Source organism: Bos javanicus, chromosome 13 (assembly GCF_032452875.1).
Source record: "Bos javanicus breed banteng chromosome 13, ARS-OSU_banteng_1.0, whole genome shotgun sequence".
NCBI lineage: Eukaryota > Metazoa > Chordata > Mammalia > Artiodactyla > Bovidae > Bos > Bos javanicus.
In genome coordinates, this window is record NC_083880.1 from 11,966,061 (window position 1) to 11,981,632 (window position 15,572).

Sequence of the window (15,572 nt, forward strand, 5' to 3'; positions counted from 1 at the left end):
GACATACTTCAGTTAGGTTTTGATGCTACATGTTATAATCTCAAATTTTATTGAAAAATACATTGAAAAAGACAACCAAGAATTGATTTTGTAAACTCAGAAGCTAGTTCTTAAAAAAAAATCCAAATAGAGAACTATTTAGCAAATATAAAAAACAATAAAAACTTTAAGAATAAGCCAGCTGATAATGCTAGAAATGTTTAAAAACCACTTGAAAACCTCAGTAAAACAGGTAATTTTTTGTAAAACATAAACATTTTCAAAATCAATTCAACACAAAATTAAATAGACCAGTGATTATGGAAGAAAATGTAAAAAGTTACCAGAGCAATTTCTCTGCTCTATCATTTTTGCCAGAACATAGGAAAGAAAAAAATATGGAAAAATAGGCAAAATCTTACCAACAACAAAAAAAGAGCATGGAAATCAAAAGTATGGGTCAGTCTCACTTTTAAGTGTCGAAACAAAAATTCTAAGTAAAACACTAACAAATCATATTTACTAGTATATTAAAGATAAAAATTCAGCATGATCAAAGAGAATTAATCTTAGTAATGAAAAGATACTTTAAATAGGAAATTTATTAATATGTATAACAGCAAGGACAATAAACTATGTGATTACCCCACTAAATGCATAAAAGATATTTGATAAGCTCTTCATTGATAAAATATAAAACTTGATCAATTTAATATTATTCTTAGAGAAATAGGATGATATTTTCTAAAGGTGTTGTAGAATATTTTAGAATAAGAGGTAACAGTATTTATCTAAGATGTATCTATCGAGCACTTACGATATTCCACATACTGTTTTGAGTGCTGACAAACTGTTTCCCATGGAGCTTACATTCTAGTGGGAAGGGTGACAGACAACAAACGTAACAAGTAAGTAAACTGTGTATGTTGGAAAGTGATAAATTTTATTTTTAAAAAAACAGTGTGGGATAAGGAGATGGGAGTGGGATGGATTTGCAGTTTCAGTGGCATATTCAGAACGGGTCTCATGGAGGGGGTGTCATTGGAACCAAGACTTGACCTGTGTGAGGGAGTATGTGGCAGAGGTGTTTGGGAAAAGTAGACTCCAGCTGCTGAAAATAGCCAGTACTGAGGCTCTGAGGATTAGTGGGAGTCCGGTGAGACTGGAGAGACTAGTAGGAGATGAGGTCAGGTCAGTTCTTGAGATCACAGAGGTACTGTATGGGAGAATTAGAACCTGAGCCTCTCAACTCCCAGTGCATAACTCTTTGTTATCCCATGACCTTAATTTTTGAGTCTTAATTTTTCTGACCTGCACTGTGGCAGTTGGGAGAGGTAGAACTTGGGCACAGATTTAAAGTCCTATATTTGTAATTGATCATGAACTGAAGGGAAAAAAAGTATTTGTTACTAAAGGGAATACAAGAAAACCAACATTGTAACTAAAATATAATAGCAATATATTAAAATGTAATATTCTAACTGAAGTTTGAAAATTTAGAAAGTAAATTTGATATTAGTATGGATCCATCTATTATGCTTGAAAATGAAGTCTGCAGTTGCCCTAGGCATTTTTTTTTTTTTTGGTACTAGCAGATGTTAAGAAAATTATTACAAATTTGTAAGAGTGTTTTATAGGATATCTCAGTTCTTTACAGAGTGGATTATGCTTTTCATTTCTTTAAAGAAGGACAAAGTGAAGTGAATGTCACTCAGTTATAGTTGACTCTTTGTGACCCATCCATGGAATTCTCCAGGCCAGAATACTGGAGTGGATAGCCTTTCCCATCTCCAGGGGATCTTCCCAACCCAGAGATTGAACCCAGGTCTCCCGCATTGCAGGCAGATTCTTTACCAGCTGAGCCACAAGGGAATCCATAAAGAAGGATAGAATAAATTTAAAATATATTGAAGTACTACTATGGAGGCACCATATTCTTGACTTCTCAGCATCTGTAGCCTTATTTCTGAAGTGGTGATTATGGTTATTAGGATCAACAAGATAAATAATGGATATCAGATGCCTAGGACAGGGCCTGGCACGTTCATAAGAAAAAATAAATGATAATTTAAAGAATTGTGATGGTCAAAGAGGAATACGAAGTGTTTGAGGCTCCGAGTACTTTCCTTCCCTTAACTCCACCTTTCAAGTTTATCTCCATTCTTCCTTCCTCACCATGTCCCTTCTCTCAGCTAAGGCTTGTATTGATCCACACTGGGAGTTTTCCAGATCTAATTTAAGTCTTTCATGGTAGGCAGAGTTTTCTCTGATGATAAACCATTTTTATGGTTCTGTAGTATAATGATATATTCAAAGATGTGTAAGACTTGTAGAATTATTTCTGTCTGTTCTAAATGGCTTTGGGTTGTAGTTTTTGAGCTCTTGTTTTGAATTTTTCTAGTTTTTTGCTTCCTTCCTCACTGTTAGCTCCCATTACTTGCTGCTTTTTTTTCCTCATGACTTCTCATTTTCAGAGTCTGATCTGCTGAGTGTTGACTCATTGGATAATCGAGTTTTATAAAGTAATGTGTGGCAGGAATGGAAAATAAATTTTTAGTTTGTGTGTTGATTCTAATTAGTATTGGCCATCTGGAGTGCTGAATCCTGGAGTTGTATCCAAATTTGGCAAGAAAGTGCTCTGGTGATGAAAGTGGGTGGCAGCAATGCATATTTGCACTAGTTGTCTAGAGAAAGGGTAGGTCAGCCCCATGTGAGAGTCCAAGTGGACTTTATAATGGGTAAAATAAGTTAGTGTATAGGTTTTGTGATTTTTTTTGACTTCTTAGATACTCTTTTGGTTATTGGTTAACCCTTTTACTTTGAGGCTTCTAAATAACTTCTTCATGGATAAATGAAGGAAATGCTTTAAAAGGATTGTTTTGTTCTTTTTAAGTTATCTTTATGTTTATCTTCCCAGTATTGTGTGATTAAAACTTTAAGCAATGTTTTCTCTGCTATTTCATATTTTATCAAAATTGTATACTTGATGAAATTTGCAGATGTGCGATAATTGCACTGAATGGAAAATACCAGATGATTAATAAACTTTCACAAGGCAAATTGAATTGGATTTCCAAATACTTCATTATGATGGCAATCAATGGGCATGTCTGTATGATTACTAGTTTTTATAATCTTTTAATGTGTGACTATATCTGAGAAAGTTTAAATTATTTTAAAATGAGTTATTTCTGGTGTGCTTTTTATACATATCACATATAACTTTTGCAGGTTGGATTTGCTACCATTTTATGCAAGATTGGTTGCTACATTGCATCCCTGCATGTCTGATGTAGCAGAGGATCTTTGTTCCATGCTGAGGGGGGATTTCAGATTTCATGTATGTATTTAAGCATTTATTTTATGTTTTTTATATATATATACTTATAAGATGAGTGGGGATTCTTTAGTTTAAGAATATGATTATTTTATTGGTAAGCACATTTTGAAATCTGATAGTGGTATAACAGTTCAGAATGTATGGACTTCTGAATTTTTAAAATGTGAATCTCTTCAGCAACACTTGAATTTTATAAATGCTATTCCAGTTGGAGATGAGTGGCTGCTGCTACCTTGTTTTCCCATTGTAGGTACTGTACTCTTTGCTTTTGTAAAGTAAAACCATTCTCCAAGGTCAGGAGAGCCAGCAGGCCTCCTTGGGGTTACCAGAAGAAACAGGGTTGGCCGTGATTCAGGGCACAGTGCCAGTAGGATGCCTCCAGGTGTTGGGTCCTGTGTTTGGGGCACATGAAGTTTTGATCTCAGTGAATGCGGTCATAGACCATGTTTTTATTGATTCTTGCCTTAAAAATCTTTCCCTTAAAGATTCTTAATAGAGTGTCTGTGAGTGGTTCTCCCAGACCCATGTTACCCCATCATCTTGGCTTGAAAGAAATAAAATGATATCTTAGGGGTGACAAAATGAACATTGGTAGAATTTGAAAAGACCTGAAATGCCAGTAGAAAAATTGTGTTTGTAAAATTTAGCTTTATATAGCAAGTTGCTTGGAATGCACATAAGTGTTTGCTGTGCTCAATATGTACTTTATTACACTCACTCTGACCACATCAGTAGTAGGGCTGAGCACCAGAACAGAAATAATTCTTGAGGTCAGGACTGTCATGATATAATTAGAAAGATAAGGCATAAATACAAAAGCAAGAGTGGAATAAAAAATTAAACCCTAAATGTATATTGATGTTATAAGGAAATTCTTCCTTACTTGCCAAATGAATTGTTGGAGACTCAGTGCCTTGAGTCTAGAGGAGGCAAATTCTCTGTGGAGGTAGGTGGTCTCTGAAGGCTTCTTGCCATAGGTGTTAATCTGTTAGTATGAGATTTGTAGGTAAATTTTTCCGAACCAGCTTTTCTGCTGAAGTGTATTTCAGACATTTGTGGATACTACTACACAAGGACAGGTTTCTGTGTCTAGAAAAGTTTGGAAACACTGAGATCAAGAAAGTCAAACCATTTTGCTTTTGCTTTATGGTAAGAATTCTCAATGCTTTAAGAAGATAATGAGCACTGTGAACCTCCTGGAAGGGGCTGACTATACACTCGAAAGACACATTTTGATAAATGCTACTAGTTTAGGGGCAGATGGGCCTGAAGGCATATAGTTGATATCCCATCAGGCAGATACAGACAAGACAGTGTTTTACTAGCAGACAGTGTGACAATATTGGAGAAGGCAATGGCACCCCACTCCAGTACTCTTGCCTGGAAAATCCCATGGATGGAGGAGCCTGGTAGGCTGCAGCCCATGGGGTCACCAAGAGTCACACACGACTGAGCAACTTCCTTTTCACTTTTCACTTTCATGCATTGGAGAAGGAAATGGCAACCCACTCCAGTGTTCTTGCCTGGAGAATCCCAGGGACGGGGGAGCCTGCTGGGCTGCCATCTGTGGGGTCGCACAGAGTCGGACACGACTGAAGTGACTTAGCAGCAGCAGCAGCAGTATGACAATATTGTATGAGTTACATACACATACCCCTCCACCAAAGCTACAGTCAAACAAAATACAAGTTGCTGGACCACACATGATTAGTGCTTTTGGTGAGAAACCTAAAATTACGAAAATTCTGTTCTTGTGTACTTCTGTCCCATCTTTGAAAATTGGGGTGAGAGTTGAGGGAAATGGCATGTTTGTTACTGTTGTAAGGTTTCAGTACAAGGAGGAGAGTATCAGGATTCCAGAGAGTATTTGGGAGACGCTGCTCTCAGGGGAGAGGAGCAGGGCACTTGGTGTCTTCCATCACCTCTGCTGCTTCTTGATCCAGCCTTTCCCACCCTCAGATCTGCAGACTTTCCATTGACTTTTTATCAGGCAATAAATGTGCTCAGCACTGTCCTATCTTTAAAATAAGGTATAAACAAGAATTTTTACACACCTGCACCCCTCCCCATCCTCTTTAATTTCCTTCTTATTCGAGTGCTGTAGAGTATACTTGTCTCTCTCACTTCTGACAGTTGCTCTTTGTTTCCCATCATAGTGCCCTGGCAGAAACCTTCACTGCTCTCCTAAGCACCTCATCCTAGTTGATGTCCCTGAGGATTCTGACTGTCACTGTGGCTCCATCACAATGGCCAAGTTACTTAAATGCTCCGTACCCCGGTTTCCTTTTATTAAATGAGATAATTTTATCTTTTAAAATAGGATTGTTCTCAGTGATTAAATGAGATAATGCTTACAAAGCTCATCACACGGTGCCCAGACACAGATGTCCTTATAATAATAATGACCCCTTTTATGAACCACGCTCTCCTGCTTTTCACTTCTGACTACTTTCCTCAGTATCCCCTTGCTCTTTTTTCCAGCTGAGTTTATGTGGTAGTATTCTTCCTCCACACTCCTTTTTGACAGAATGCAGTTTCCCCGGGGTTTGGTTGGTATCTATTTCCCAGCAGCCTCACGTACCTGTGTCTTACCAGAGCCTCTCTCCTGGTACTTAATAAGTTGTCATGTACTTTTAGCTAAATACATCCATAAGACAAACTCATTTTCTTTTAAAAAATATCTGTCTTTCCCTTCCTCTTACAAACTTCTGTATTCTTCCTGTAAATTTGCAATATAGTTTATATAATCACCAAGGGAAATAGCTCTACTTTTGCCCCTCTGACATTCAGGAACCCGTGTTTGCCAAATTCTATTGATAATACCTTCTAAAACACGTCCTTAGGATAGTGTCTGTCCTTCAGTCCCAGTGCCACTGTCTTTCACTCTCTGTAGCTTGAACTAGAATAGCTGTGTAACCAGGTTCGCCATCTCTGCCTTCTCTCTAGCTGTAACATATTGTCACAATCTGATCCTATTTGCTTCTTGCTTAAGAACCTCACCTGAGAAAAAATGCTGGTTGGCACAACTGTATAAACTCTTATCTGGTAGTCAAAGAAATTCTAGTTAAAACAACACGTTTGCTAATTTGACTAATTGGTTAGTGAAGGTAATAGAAACCATTCACATATACTTGAGATTGGAATTTGAAGAAAGGAATTTGGCAGTATGTTTCAAGATCATTGGAGGTATTCATACAGTAGACAACTCTGAGAATCTGTTCTAAGCAAATGATACTGAGTACCCCAAAAGCTTTATTCACATCATGAATTGTAATAGGGGAAAAAAGGAAAATAATCTAGAAGCCCAACAATTGATTAAGAAAATGGTTGTATAATCACAATGCTGAAATGATATAGAGCCATTGAAAGTCTTATTTACCAAAAAGTTTTCAAATCATATATAAAGTACTTTTCCAGGGGAGAAAAAGCAAGCTCTAAAGTCTTAAACATAATAAATTTACAGTTATGTTAAAATACTTAGAAAGTAACCAATAGAAAAAAGTATATATCAGTGTATTAACAGTGGCTGTTAGATAGTGGACTTATGAGAAATTCTTTTCCTTTCTAGTTTTCTGTGTTCTCCATATTTTTAGCAAGGGCTGCTTCTTTAATAATGGAGAAGACAACTTTTACTTAAATACAGACATAATCACCCTCACTCTTCAACATTTTTGAAATCTGGTTTTTTAACTTTTTGGATCAAACCTCTCTCATGGTAAAATAAGTTGACCACATATCCCAGTATAGGCATATTTATTTATAAGTTATATGCATTTCTAATTCTATCAGATATTTTATGTATATCATAAAACATACAAAGGTAACTTTATTTATTTATTTTTTTTTTTCAAAGGTAACTTTAAAGTGTGAGATAAAAACCAAAAACCTAAGTAGAAGTTTGATCCCCACCACCCCAGTAGATCAAGAGTCTTATCCTCCCTACTTTGGCAATCAATAGTCCCTAGAATAATATAAATTTTCTTTGAAGGCAGATTTATTTATTTATAAACCCAGTGCCTACTTAGTGTTTAGTGTATAGTAGATTTTCCAAAATATTAGTTGAATGATTGAATGTTTGTATAAAACAAATAAGCTAATTATGGAGGAAGGAAATGGCAACCCACTCCAGTACTCTTGCCTGGAAAATCCTATATCCCATGGATGGAGGAGCATGGTAGGCTATAGTCCATGGGGTCGCAAAGAGTCAGACACTACTGAGCGACTTCACTTTCACTTTCTTTCTTTCTTACAATATTTAGGTGAAGTTATTGAGGGGCCAGTTTGGGGCAAAGAGTTCTTCCTTTAGGGGAATAATGAATGATAGGCCTTGGAGGTTCTTACTTTTGTATGTTGACATAGCTGAAGAGATTTTAACTCATTATATGAATCTAGTTATTTGATTAATCTTGGTTTTAGCTGTCACTAATGCATGAGTTGTAAGCAGCATTTTTGCTACATTTGATTATATAAATAAAATCTTTTCTTTTTTTTTTTCAGAGGGGCTGGGATCATTATTGAATTAAAAATATATAGAAATTTTTACATTGTTAATTCACCTGTGTTACTTTTGCAGAAGTGTTTGACATACCATTTGATCATAAAGAATCAACAAATGAGATTAGAAAATATTAAATGAATCAGAATAAGTCTTTTTTATCAGTCACAGTCTTTTGAAAACTTGTTGGTTTTTTTTTTCCCCATTGAAAATGAGGGAATGAGATAATTCATACCTCATTTTAAAAGTCTGTAATCTTGTCATTTTAGTTAGATTGTACTACCTTAACTTCAATAATATGTAAGAATAATTGTGAATGATACACTGTTATGTGTTTTGGAAACTATGATGCTCAGTAATACCTAAAATTGTATGACCCTTACGAATTTGAGTCAGTTCTAGTGAGGTGGATGAACCCAGAGCCTGTTATACAGAGTGAAGTAAGTCATAAAGTGAAAAACAAATATCATATATTAATGATAAATGTGGAATCTATAAAAATGGTACTGATGAACCTATTTGTAGGGCATCAGTAGAGATACAGATGTAGAGAAAAGATTTGTAGACCCAGCAGTGGAAGGAGAGGGTGGGACAAACTGAGAGAGTGGCATTGCCAGTGGGAATTTGCTGTATGACTGCAGGGAGCTCAACTCAGTGCTGTGACAACCTAGAGGGATGATATGGGGTGGGAGAGAGGTTCATGTATGGCAGAAATCAACATAATGTTGTAAAGCAATTATACTCCAATTAAAATAATTTTAAAAATTGTGTGATTCTGCACAGCACAGAGCTTGTACATCTAGAATCGCCTAAGGAGCTTTGTAAAAGCATATGTATGTATTTCCCAGCCTTTCTCCCTTTAAAGATTCAGCTTCAGTATATCATTTTTGAAATGCTTCTTTTTACTTTTTCCATTTCTGTATTTCTTTAATTGTAAAAGAAACACATGCCCAGACTGGATGATTTAGAAAATACAAAAATACATAAAGAAGAAAGTGGGGGGCAATCTCATAATTTCATCACTTAAACTTTGTTAATATTTTAGTTGTTTGGTTTTTTTTTTTACTTTTTTGCTTCTGTAGTTTTTCATGGATGAATTTATATTTAGTACAGTTTTTCATTTTTTATTTCTCAGAAGCATTTTACTGTATCATTTAAAACACCTTGTAAGCATCATTTGTATAATCTTTTGTCCTGGACATTAGTTGCTTAGTATTAGGTGAAGTATAGTTATCATCATTACCGCCCACTGTCATCATCCTTGTTTTTATCCTTATTTTTCCGAGTGAGTGAGTAGGTTCAGGGAGTTTTATATGCATTGTCCAGGATAATATACACCTACCCTCACTCCCAAATGGCACAAAACGACCACATGAGCTCAAGTGTTGTGAACTGCACATCTTAATTCTTTCATGGCACTACAATGTATATATAAACATTAAGCATTTTCATTAATTTGTTCAGTCAGTGAACATTAATTTTGTGCCCATGTATTAGTGATGTATGTACAAATGTGGATAAAACTCACAATGACTAGCATTTATTGAACTCTTTATGGTCCCAGTCACTACACTATTGATTGTGCTTTGTATGTATCAGTTGATTTAATACCCACAACCCTATATGATACAGGTTACTTTGATTAGTTCCATTTTACAGATAAGAAAATTAAGGCATAAAATTTAAGTAACAGTTAAGTGTTAGAGCTGGGAATTAAGCCTAACAAATTAAACCTAGCAAATTTTTGTTCAAAAATTATCCCGGAACATCTAAAAAGTCTATAAACACCTACTTTTGCTTGCTACAAAAAGTTGGTCCTTAAAAGGAAGATGATGAATTCCATTTAAGTGTAAATTGTCTATGTAGAAGATTAATACTTACGTAAAAGATGGTCACTCGTTGTCCGGGTAAGGGTGAGGTTAGAACACACACACTTAGAACACACACACACAGTCTTAACCACTGGACCACCAGGGAAATCCTGGTTAAGACTTATTTTGAACCCCAGCACACACACACACACACACACACACACACACACAGTCTTAACCACTGGACCACCAGGGAAATCCTGGTTAAGACTTATTTTGAACCCCAGCACACACACACACACACACACACACACACACACACACACACAGTCTTAACCACTGGACCACCAGGGAAATCCTGGTTAAGACTTATTTTGAACCCCAGCACACACACACACACACACACACACACACACACACAGTCTTAACCACTGGACCACCAGGGAAATCCTGGTTAAGACTTATTTTGAACCCCAGCACGTGCTTGAGCAGTTAAATTCTCAAATATGAGTTAGGAGATTGGGGTTTTGGTACTGATCCTTGGTCAAGTCATTTGACAGCTTTGTGTTCTTCTCTTGTTGTTTTAACCATTAAATCAGATTGATACAGATTTTACTCCTTTCTTAGTGTGGAACAAATAGGAAGTATTCTGAAAAATAAGGACAGTAAACTGTTTCAAAGAACTGCCATATTATTGTTATTGTTCAAAGAAAAGTCTTCTAGACTTCAGGTTTGGTTTTCTGATGAAAATATAATGCTGAGGTTAAATCCATTTACAGTTATCTTGATGTGTCTGCTCACATTGTACTGTTGTAATAGGATTTTGTTATGTTCATTATTTTTTGAAATGTGTGCCTGAGTACAGGGCTTATATTTGCAAAGGATTTGAGCTTTGGTATATGACTGTGACTGTTGATTAAAAAAAAAAAAATAGCGATTGTAGTGAAAATTTTGTTGTACTAATGCATTTACAATAAAAAAATGTATATAGTTCATAACTATAATACACTTAATATTTTCTGCTTAAGTGAGCTTTAGGCATTTATTATTTTTAAAGGAGCATTTCCTAACATATATTCCTTATAATATTAATTTAACAAACTAGTAGTTGTTAACATTTCAAAAGAGGGATTTATATTTTATGTTGCCAAAGAAATGTAAGGAACATTGAATTAAGTTAAACAGGTTTCTTGTTTGAGAGCCTCCTTAAGGCTGATGAAATGCATTGTTTCCCCAAATTACTTGACCATGAAACTGTTTTGGAAAGCACGTCCTGGCCCTGGTGTTCCACGGAGCTAATTATGTCTTAACTTAGAATAATTTGAATATAGCAAGAAACTATACCCAAATTTATTGAAAATATCTTGAGTGAATTCAATCTTATTAAAATAACAGTTCTTATCACAGATTTCAGACTGTTAAGCAGTGTTTCTTTTCTTTTCATTTGTAGGTACGAAAAAAGGACCAGATCAATATTGAAACAAAGAACAAAACTGTTCGTTTTATTGGAGAACTCACTAAGTTTAAGATGTTCACAAAAAATGATACACTGCATTGTTTAAAGGTAAGTGCTGAATCATTTGAAATATTTTTTAATAGATAAATCTAAAGTTTTAATGCTTTAGTTTATAAATGCTGGAAAATGATACAATTAAGAAATATTTAATTAATCTATAGGAAAACAAAAAAAGTAAAAAGGAACAATAAATAGATGAGCAAACTAGAGAACAATAATAAAATGGTAGATTCAAATACAGCTATAATAGTAATCACATGTAGTATAGAAGGACAAAATATATTAAGTAAAAGCCTTAAGAATATAAGACTTGATTGAAACAACATTATATGCTGCCTACAAGGAAGATGCCCTTAAAATATTAACACCAGAAAGCCTAAAATGAAAAGATGGGGGAAATATACCAAGGAAGCACTAAAAAAATAAGATAAAGCACTTGGCTTCATTATTGTCAGACAAAGTAGGCTTTAAGGCATAAAGCATTGTTAGAAATAAAGAATCATAGTTCCTAAAGATAGTGTTAGCTTCCTGAATCAGTATGCATCCAATAATGTATTTTCAAAATACATGAAGCAAAAATCAACAAAGAAAGAGAAATCTGCAGTCATACTGAAAGACTGAAAAACACCTTTTAGTAGCTGAAAGCATAGGCAGGCAAGTAAGTGAGTAAGTATGTACCAGATTGGACAATGTAGTTACTAACCTTTGTCTAACTGACAGTATATCCAGCAGAATCAGAATTTACAGTCCGTGCAAATGCACATGAATGAACCAAAATCAATCAGAAAGTCTCAGCAAGTTAAAAAACAAAAAAGGAAATTACTCAGGTTACAATTTTTTGTCCACTATGGAATCAAACTAGAAACTCACTAGTAACTAACTAGTTATGTGTGGTAAAGCTGATAACAGCATCAGTTCAGTTGCTCAGTTGTGTTCGACTCTTCGACCCCATGGACTGCAGGATTCCCTGTCCATCACCAGTTCCCGGAGTCTACTCAAACTCATGTCCATTGAGTCGGTGATGCCATCCAGCCATCTCATCCTCTGTCGTCCCTGTCTCCTCCTGCCTTCAATCTTTCCCAGCATCATCTTTTCAAATGAGTTAGTTCTTTGCATCTGGTGGCGAAAGTATTGGGAATTTCAGCTTCAGCATCACTCCTTCCAATGAATATTCAGAACTGATTTCTTTTAGAATGGACTGGTTGGATCTCCTTGCAGTCCAAGGGACTCTCAAGAGTCTTCTCCAACACCACAGTTTAAAAGCATCAATTCTTTGGCGCTCAACTTTCTTTATAGTCCAACTCTCACATCCATACATGACTACTGGAAAAACCATAGCCTTGACTAGACGGACCTTTGTTGGCAAAGTAATGTCTCTGCTTTTCAACATGCTCTCTAGGCTGGTCATAACTTTCCTTCCAAGTAGTAAGCATCTTTTAATTTCATGGCTGCAGTCACCATCTGCAGTGATTTTGGAGCCCAAAAATAAAGTCTGACACTGTTCCAGTTTCCCCACTTATTTCCCATGAAGTGATGGGACCAGATGCCATGATCTTCATTTTCTGAATGTTGAGCTTTAAGCCAACTTTTTCACTCTCCTCTTTCACTTTCATCAAGAGGCTTTTTAGTTCCTCTTCACTTTCTGCCATAAGGGTGGTGTCATCTGCATATCTGAGGTTATTGATATTTCTCCCAGCAGTCTTGATTCCAGCTTGTGTTTCTTCCAGCCCAGCGGTTCTCATGATGTACTCTGCATAGAAGTTCAATAAGCAGGATAAAGTAATGCTCAAAATTCTCCAAGCCAGGCTTCAGCAATACATGAACTGTGAACTTCCAGATGTTCAAGCTGGTTTTAGAAAAGGCAGAGGAACCAGAGATCTAATTGCCAACATCTGCTGGATCATGGAAAAAGCAAGAGAGTTCCAGAAAAACATCTATTTCTGCTTTATTGACTATGCCAAAGCCTTTGACTGTGTGGATCACAATAAACTGTGGAAAATTCTGATAGAGATGGGAATACCAGACCACCTGACCTGCCTCTTGAGAAATTTGTATGCAGGTCAGGAAGCAACAGTTAGAACTAGACATGGAACAACAGACTGGTTCCAAATAGGAAAAGGAGTACGTCAAGGCTGTATATTGTCACCCTGCTTATTGAACTTCTATGCAGAGTACATCATGAGAAACTCTGGGCTGGAAGAAGCACAAGCTGGAATCAAGATTGCCGGGAGAAATATCAATAACCTCAGATATGCAGATGACACCACCCTTATGGCAGAAAGTGAAGAGGAACTAAAAAGCCTCTTGATGAAAGTGAAAGAGGAGAGTGAAAAAGTTGGCTTAAAGCTCAACATTCAGAAAACGAAGATCATGGCATCTGGTCCCATCACTTCATGGGAAATAAGTGGGGAAACTGGAACAGTGTCAGACTTTATTTTTGGGGGCTCCAAAATCACTGCAGATGGTGACTGCAGCCATGAAATTAAAAGACGCTTACTCCTTGGAAGAAAAGTTATGACCAGCCTAGAGAGCATGTTGAAAAGCAGAGACATTACTTTGCCAACAAAGGTCCGTCTAGTCAAGGCTATGGTTTTTCCAGTAGTCATGTATGGATGTGAGAGTTGGACTGTGAAGAAAGCTGAGTGCCGAAGAATTGATGCTTTTCAACTGGGGTGTTGGAGAAGACTCTTGAGGGTCCATTGGACTGCAAGGAGATCCACCCAGTCCATCCTAAAGGAGATTAGTCCTGGGTGTTCATTGGAAGGCCTGATGCTAAAGCTGAAACTCCAATACTTGGCCATCTCATGCAAAGAGTTGACTCATTGGAAAAGACCCTGATGCTAGGGGGGATTGGGGCAGGAGGAGAAGGGGACAACAGAGGATGAGATGGCTGGATGGCATCACCGACTCGATGGACATGAGTTTGAGTGAACTCCGGGAGTGGTGATGGACAGGGAGGCCTGGTGTGCTGTGATTCATGGGGTTGCAAAGAGTTGGACACGACTGAGTGACTGAACTGAAATGAACTGAATGCACCCTTTAAATTATACCATAGAAGGAAAAATAAGGACATGGAAAATACTCATGTTAGCCAAAATACAAGCCAAATTATTAAATGATATGACTAAATCTGGTTTAGAAAATATGCACAGAAAAATATTGGGGAGATAAATACTAAAATGTTGTAATGTGTTGTAAGTTTCATGTACTAAGCCTTTTGTTGTCAAAATTTTAAAGGTAAATGTCATATAAACCCAAACCAGAAAATATTTAGAAAATGTTAGCTATTTGTATGTGGCATTTATTTAAATATGTAGCATCTCCTGATAAATATAAGTTTTGATAAATAAATTTTCACATATCTATCTAAAAGGAATAACATTAAATATATTGAAGTTTTTAGATAAAATTTTATGGTTGAACACAAAAGATACTCTGTGATAAAGCTTGACCTCTAAAGTAGACTAGTTTTTTTTTTTTAGTTCAAAGTATAGTTGATTTAAAATGTTGCGTTTAGCTTTTCTTTTTTTTATAGTGACATTTTTAAGGTGTTCCACATATTAGGTATGTAATGTTTTCTTTAGTAGGATTGAAATGTTGTCTTTGTTGGTTTTTATCATTATTATTATTACAGATGCTTCTATCAGACTTTTCCCATCACCATATTGAAATGGCATGTACCCTACTGGAAACATGTGGAAGATTTCTTTTCAGATCTCCAGAATCTCACCTGAGGACCAGTGTACTTTTGGTAAGGGCTTGAGGATACTAGCAAGAGCTTGAAGTTCTTGATTTACTCCAGGGGTTAAAAGTTTTGACTAGTGCCTGTTACCTTGCTCAACCATTTAAACATTTTTACCTAAACAAGAACTCCAGCCATTCCTGAAGAGCTATAGGAAATTTTCTCATTTGGCTGTCTCAGAGAAGGCGATGGCACCCCACTCCAGTACCCTTGCCTGGAAAATCCCATGGATGGAGGAGCCTGGTAGGCTGCAGTCCATGGGGTCGCTAAGAGTCAGACATGACTGAGCGAGTTCACTTTCACTTTTCACTTTCATGCATTGGAGAAGGAAATGGCAACCCACTCCAGTGTTCTTGCCTGGAGAATCCCAGGGACGGGGGAGCCTGGTGGGCTGCCGTCTCTGGGGTCTCACAGAGTCGGACACGACTGAAGTGACTTAGTAGTAGTAGTGGTAGTAGTAGCTCACACTATTGAAGAGTGGGATTGAATTCAGCCCCAGATAACTTTTGATAAACTTAGAGCCATCTTTCTGAATATTCTTGGTACATTGTTACTGTGCCATAACCACATAAATGATGGAGCTTAAATTTTTAAAATTAAAAAACAAAACAAGCTTAAAAAATTAACTTGGAGGAGAAGATATTTCTTAAGCTAATTTACATGCCAAAATGGCAATCAAGTTTATTAAG

General features: G+C 36.4%; 1 protein-coding gene across 3 annotated transcripts in view; it reads left to right on the forward strand.

The window, feature by feature from the left end:
• UPF2 (UPF2 regulator of nonsense mediated mRNA decay) overlaps positions 1 to 15,572 on the forward strand; it is a 95,996-nt gene that overhangs the window by 37,250 nt on the left and 43,174 nt on the right. For all 3 annotated transcript variants that reach the window (XM_061435702.1, XM_061435701.1, XM_061435703.1), the window contains exons 9-11: positions 3,211 to 3,319; positions 11,076 to 11,189; positions 14,776 to 14,892. In XM_061435702.1, the coding sequence (XP_061291686.1) occupies positions 3,211 to 3,319; positions 11,076 to 11,189; positions 14,776 to 14,892 (340 nt within the window). The remainder of the gene's footprint in view (positions 1 to 3,210; positions 3,320 to 11,075; positions 11,190 to 14,775; positions 14,893 to 15,572) is intronic.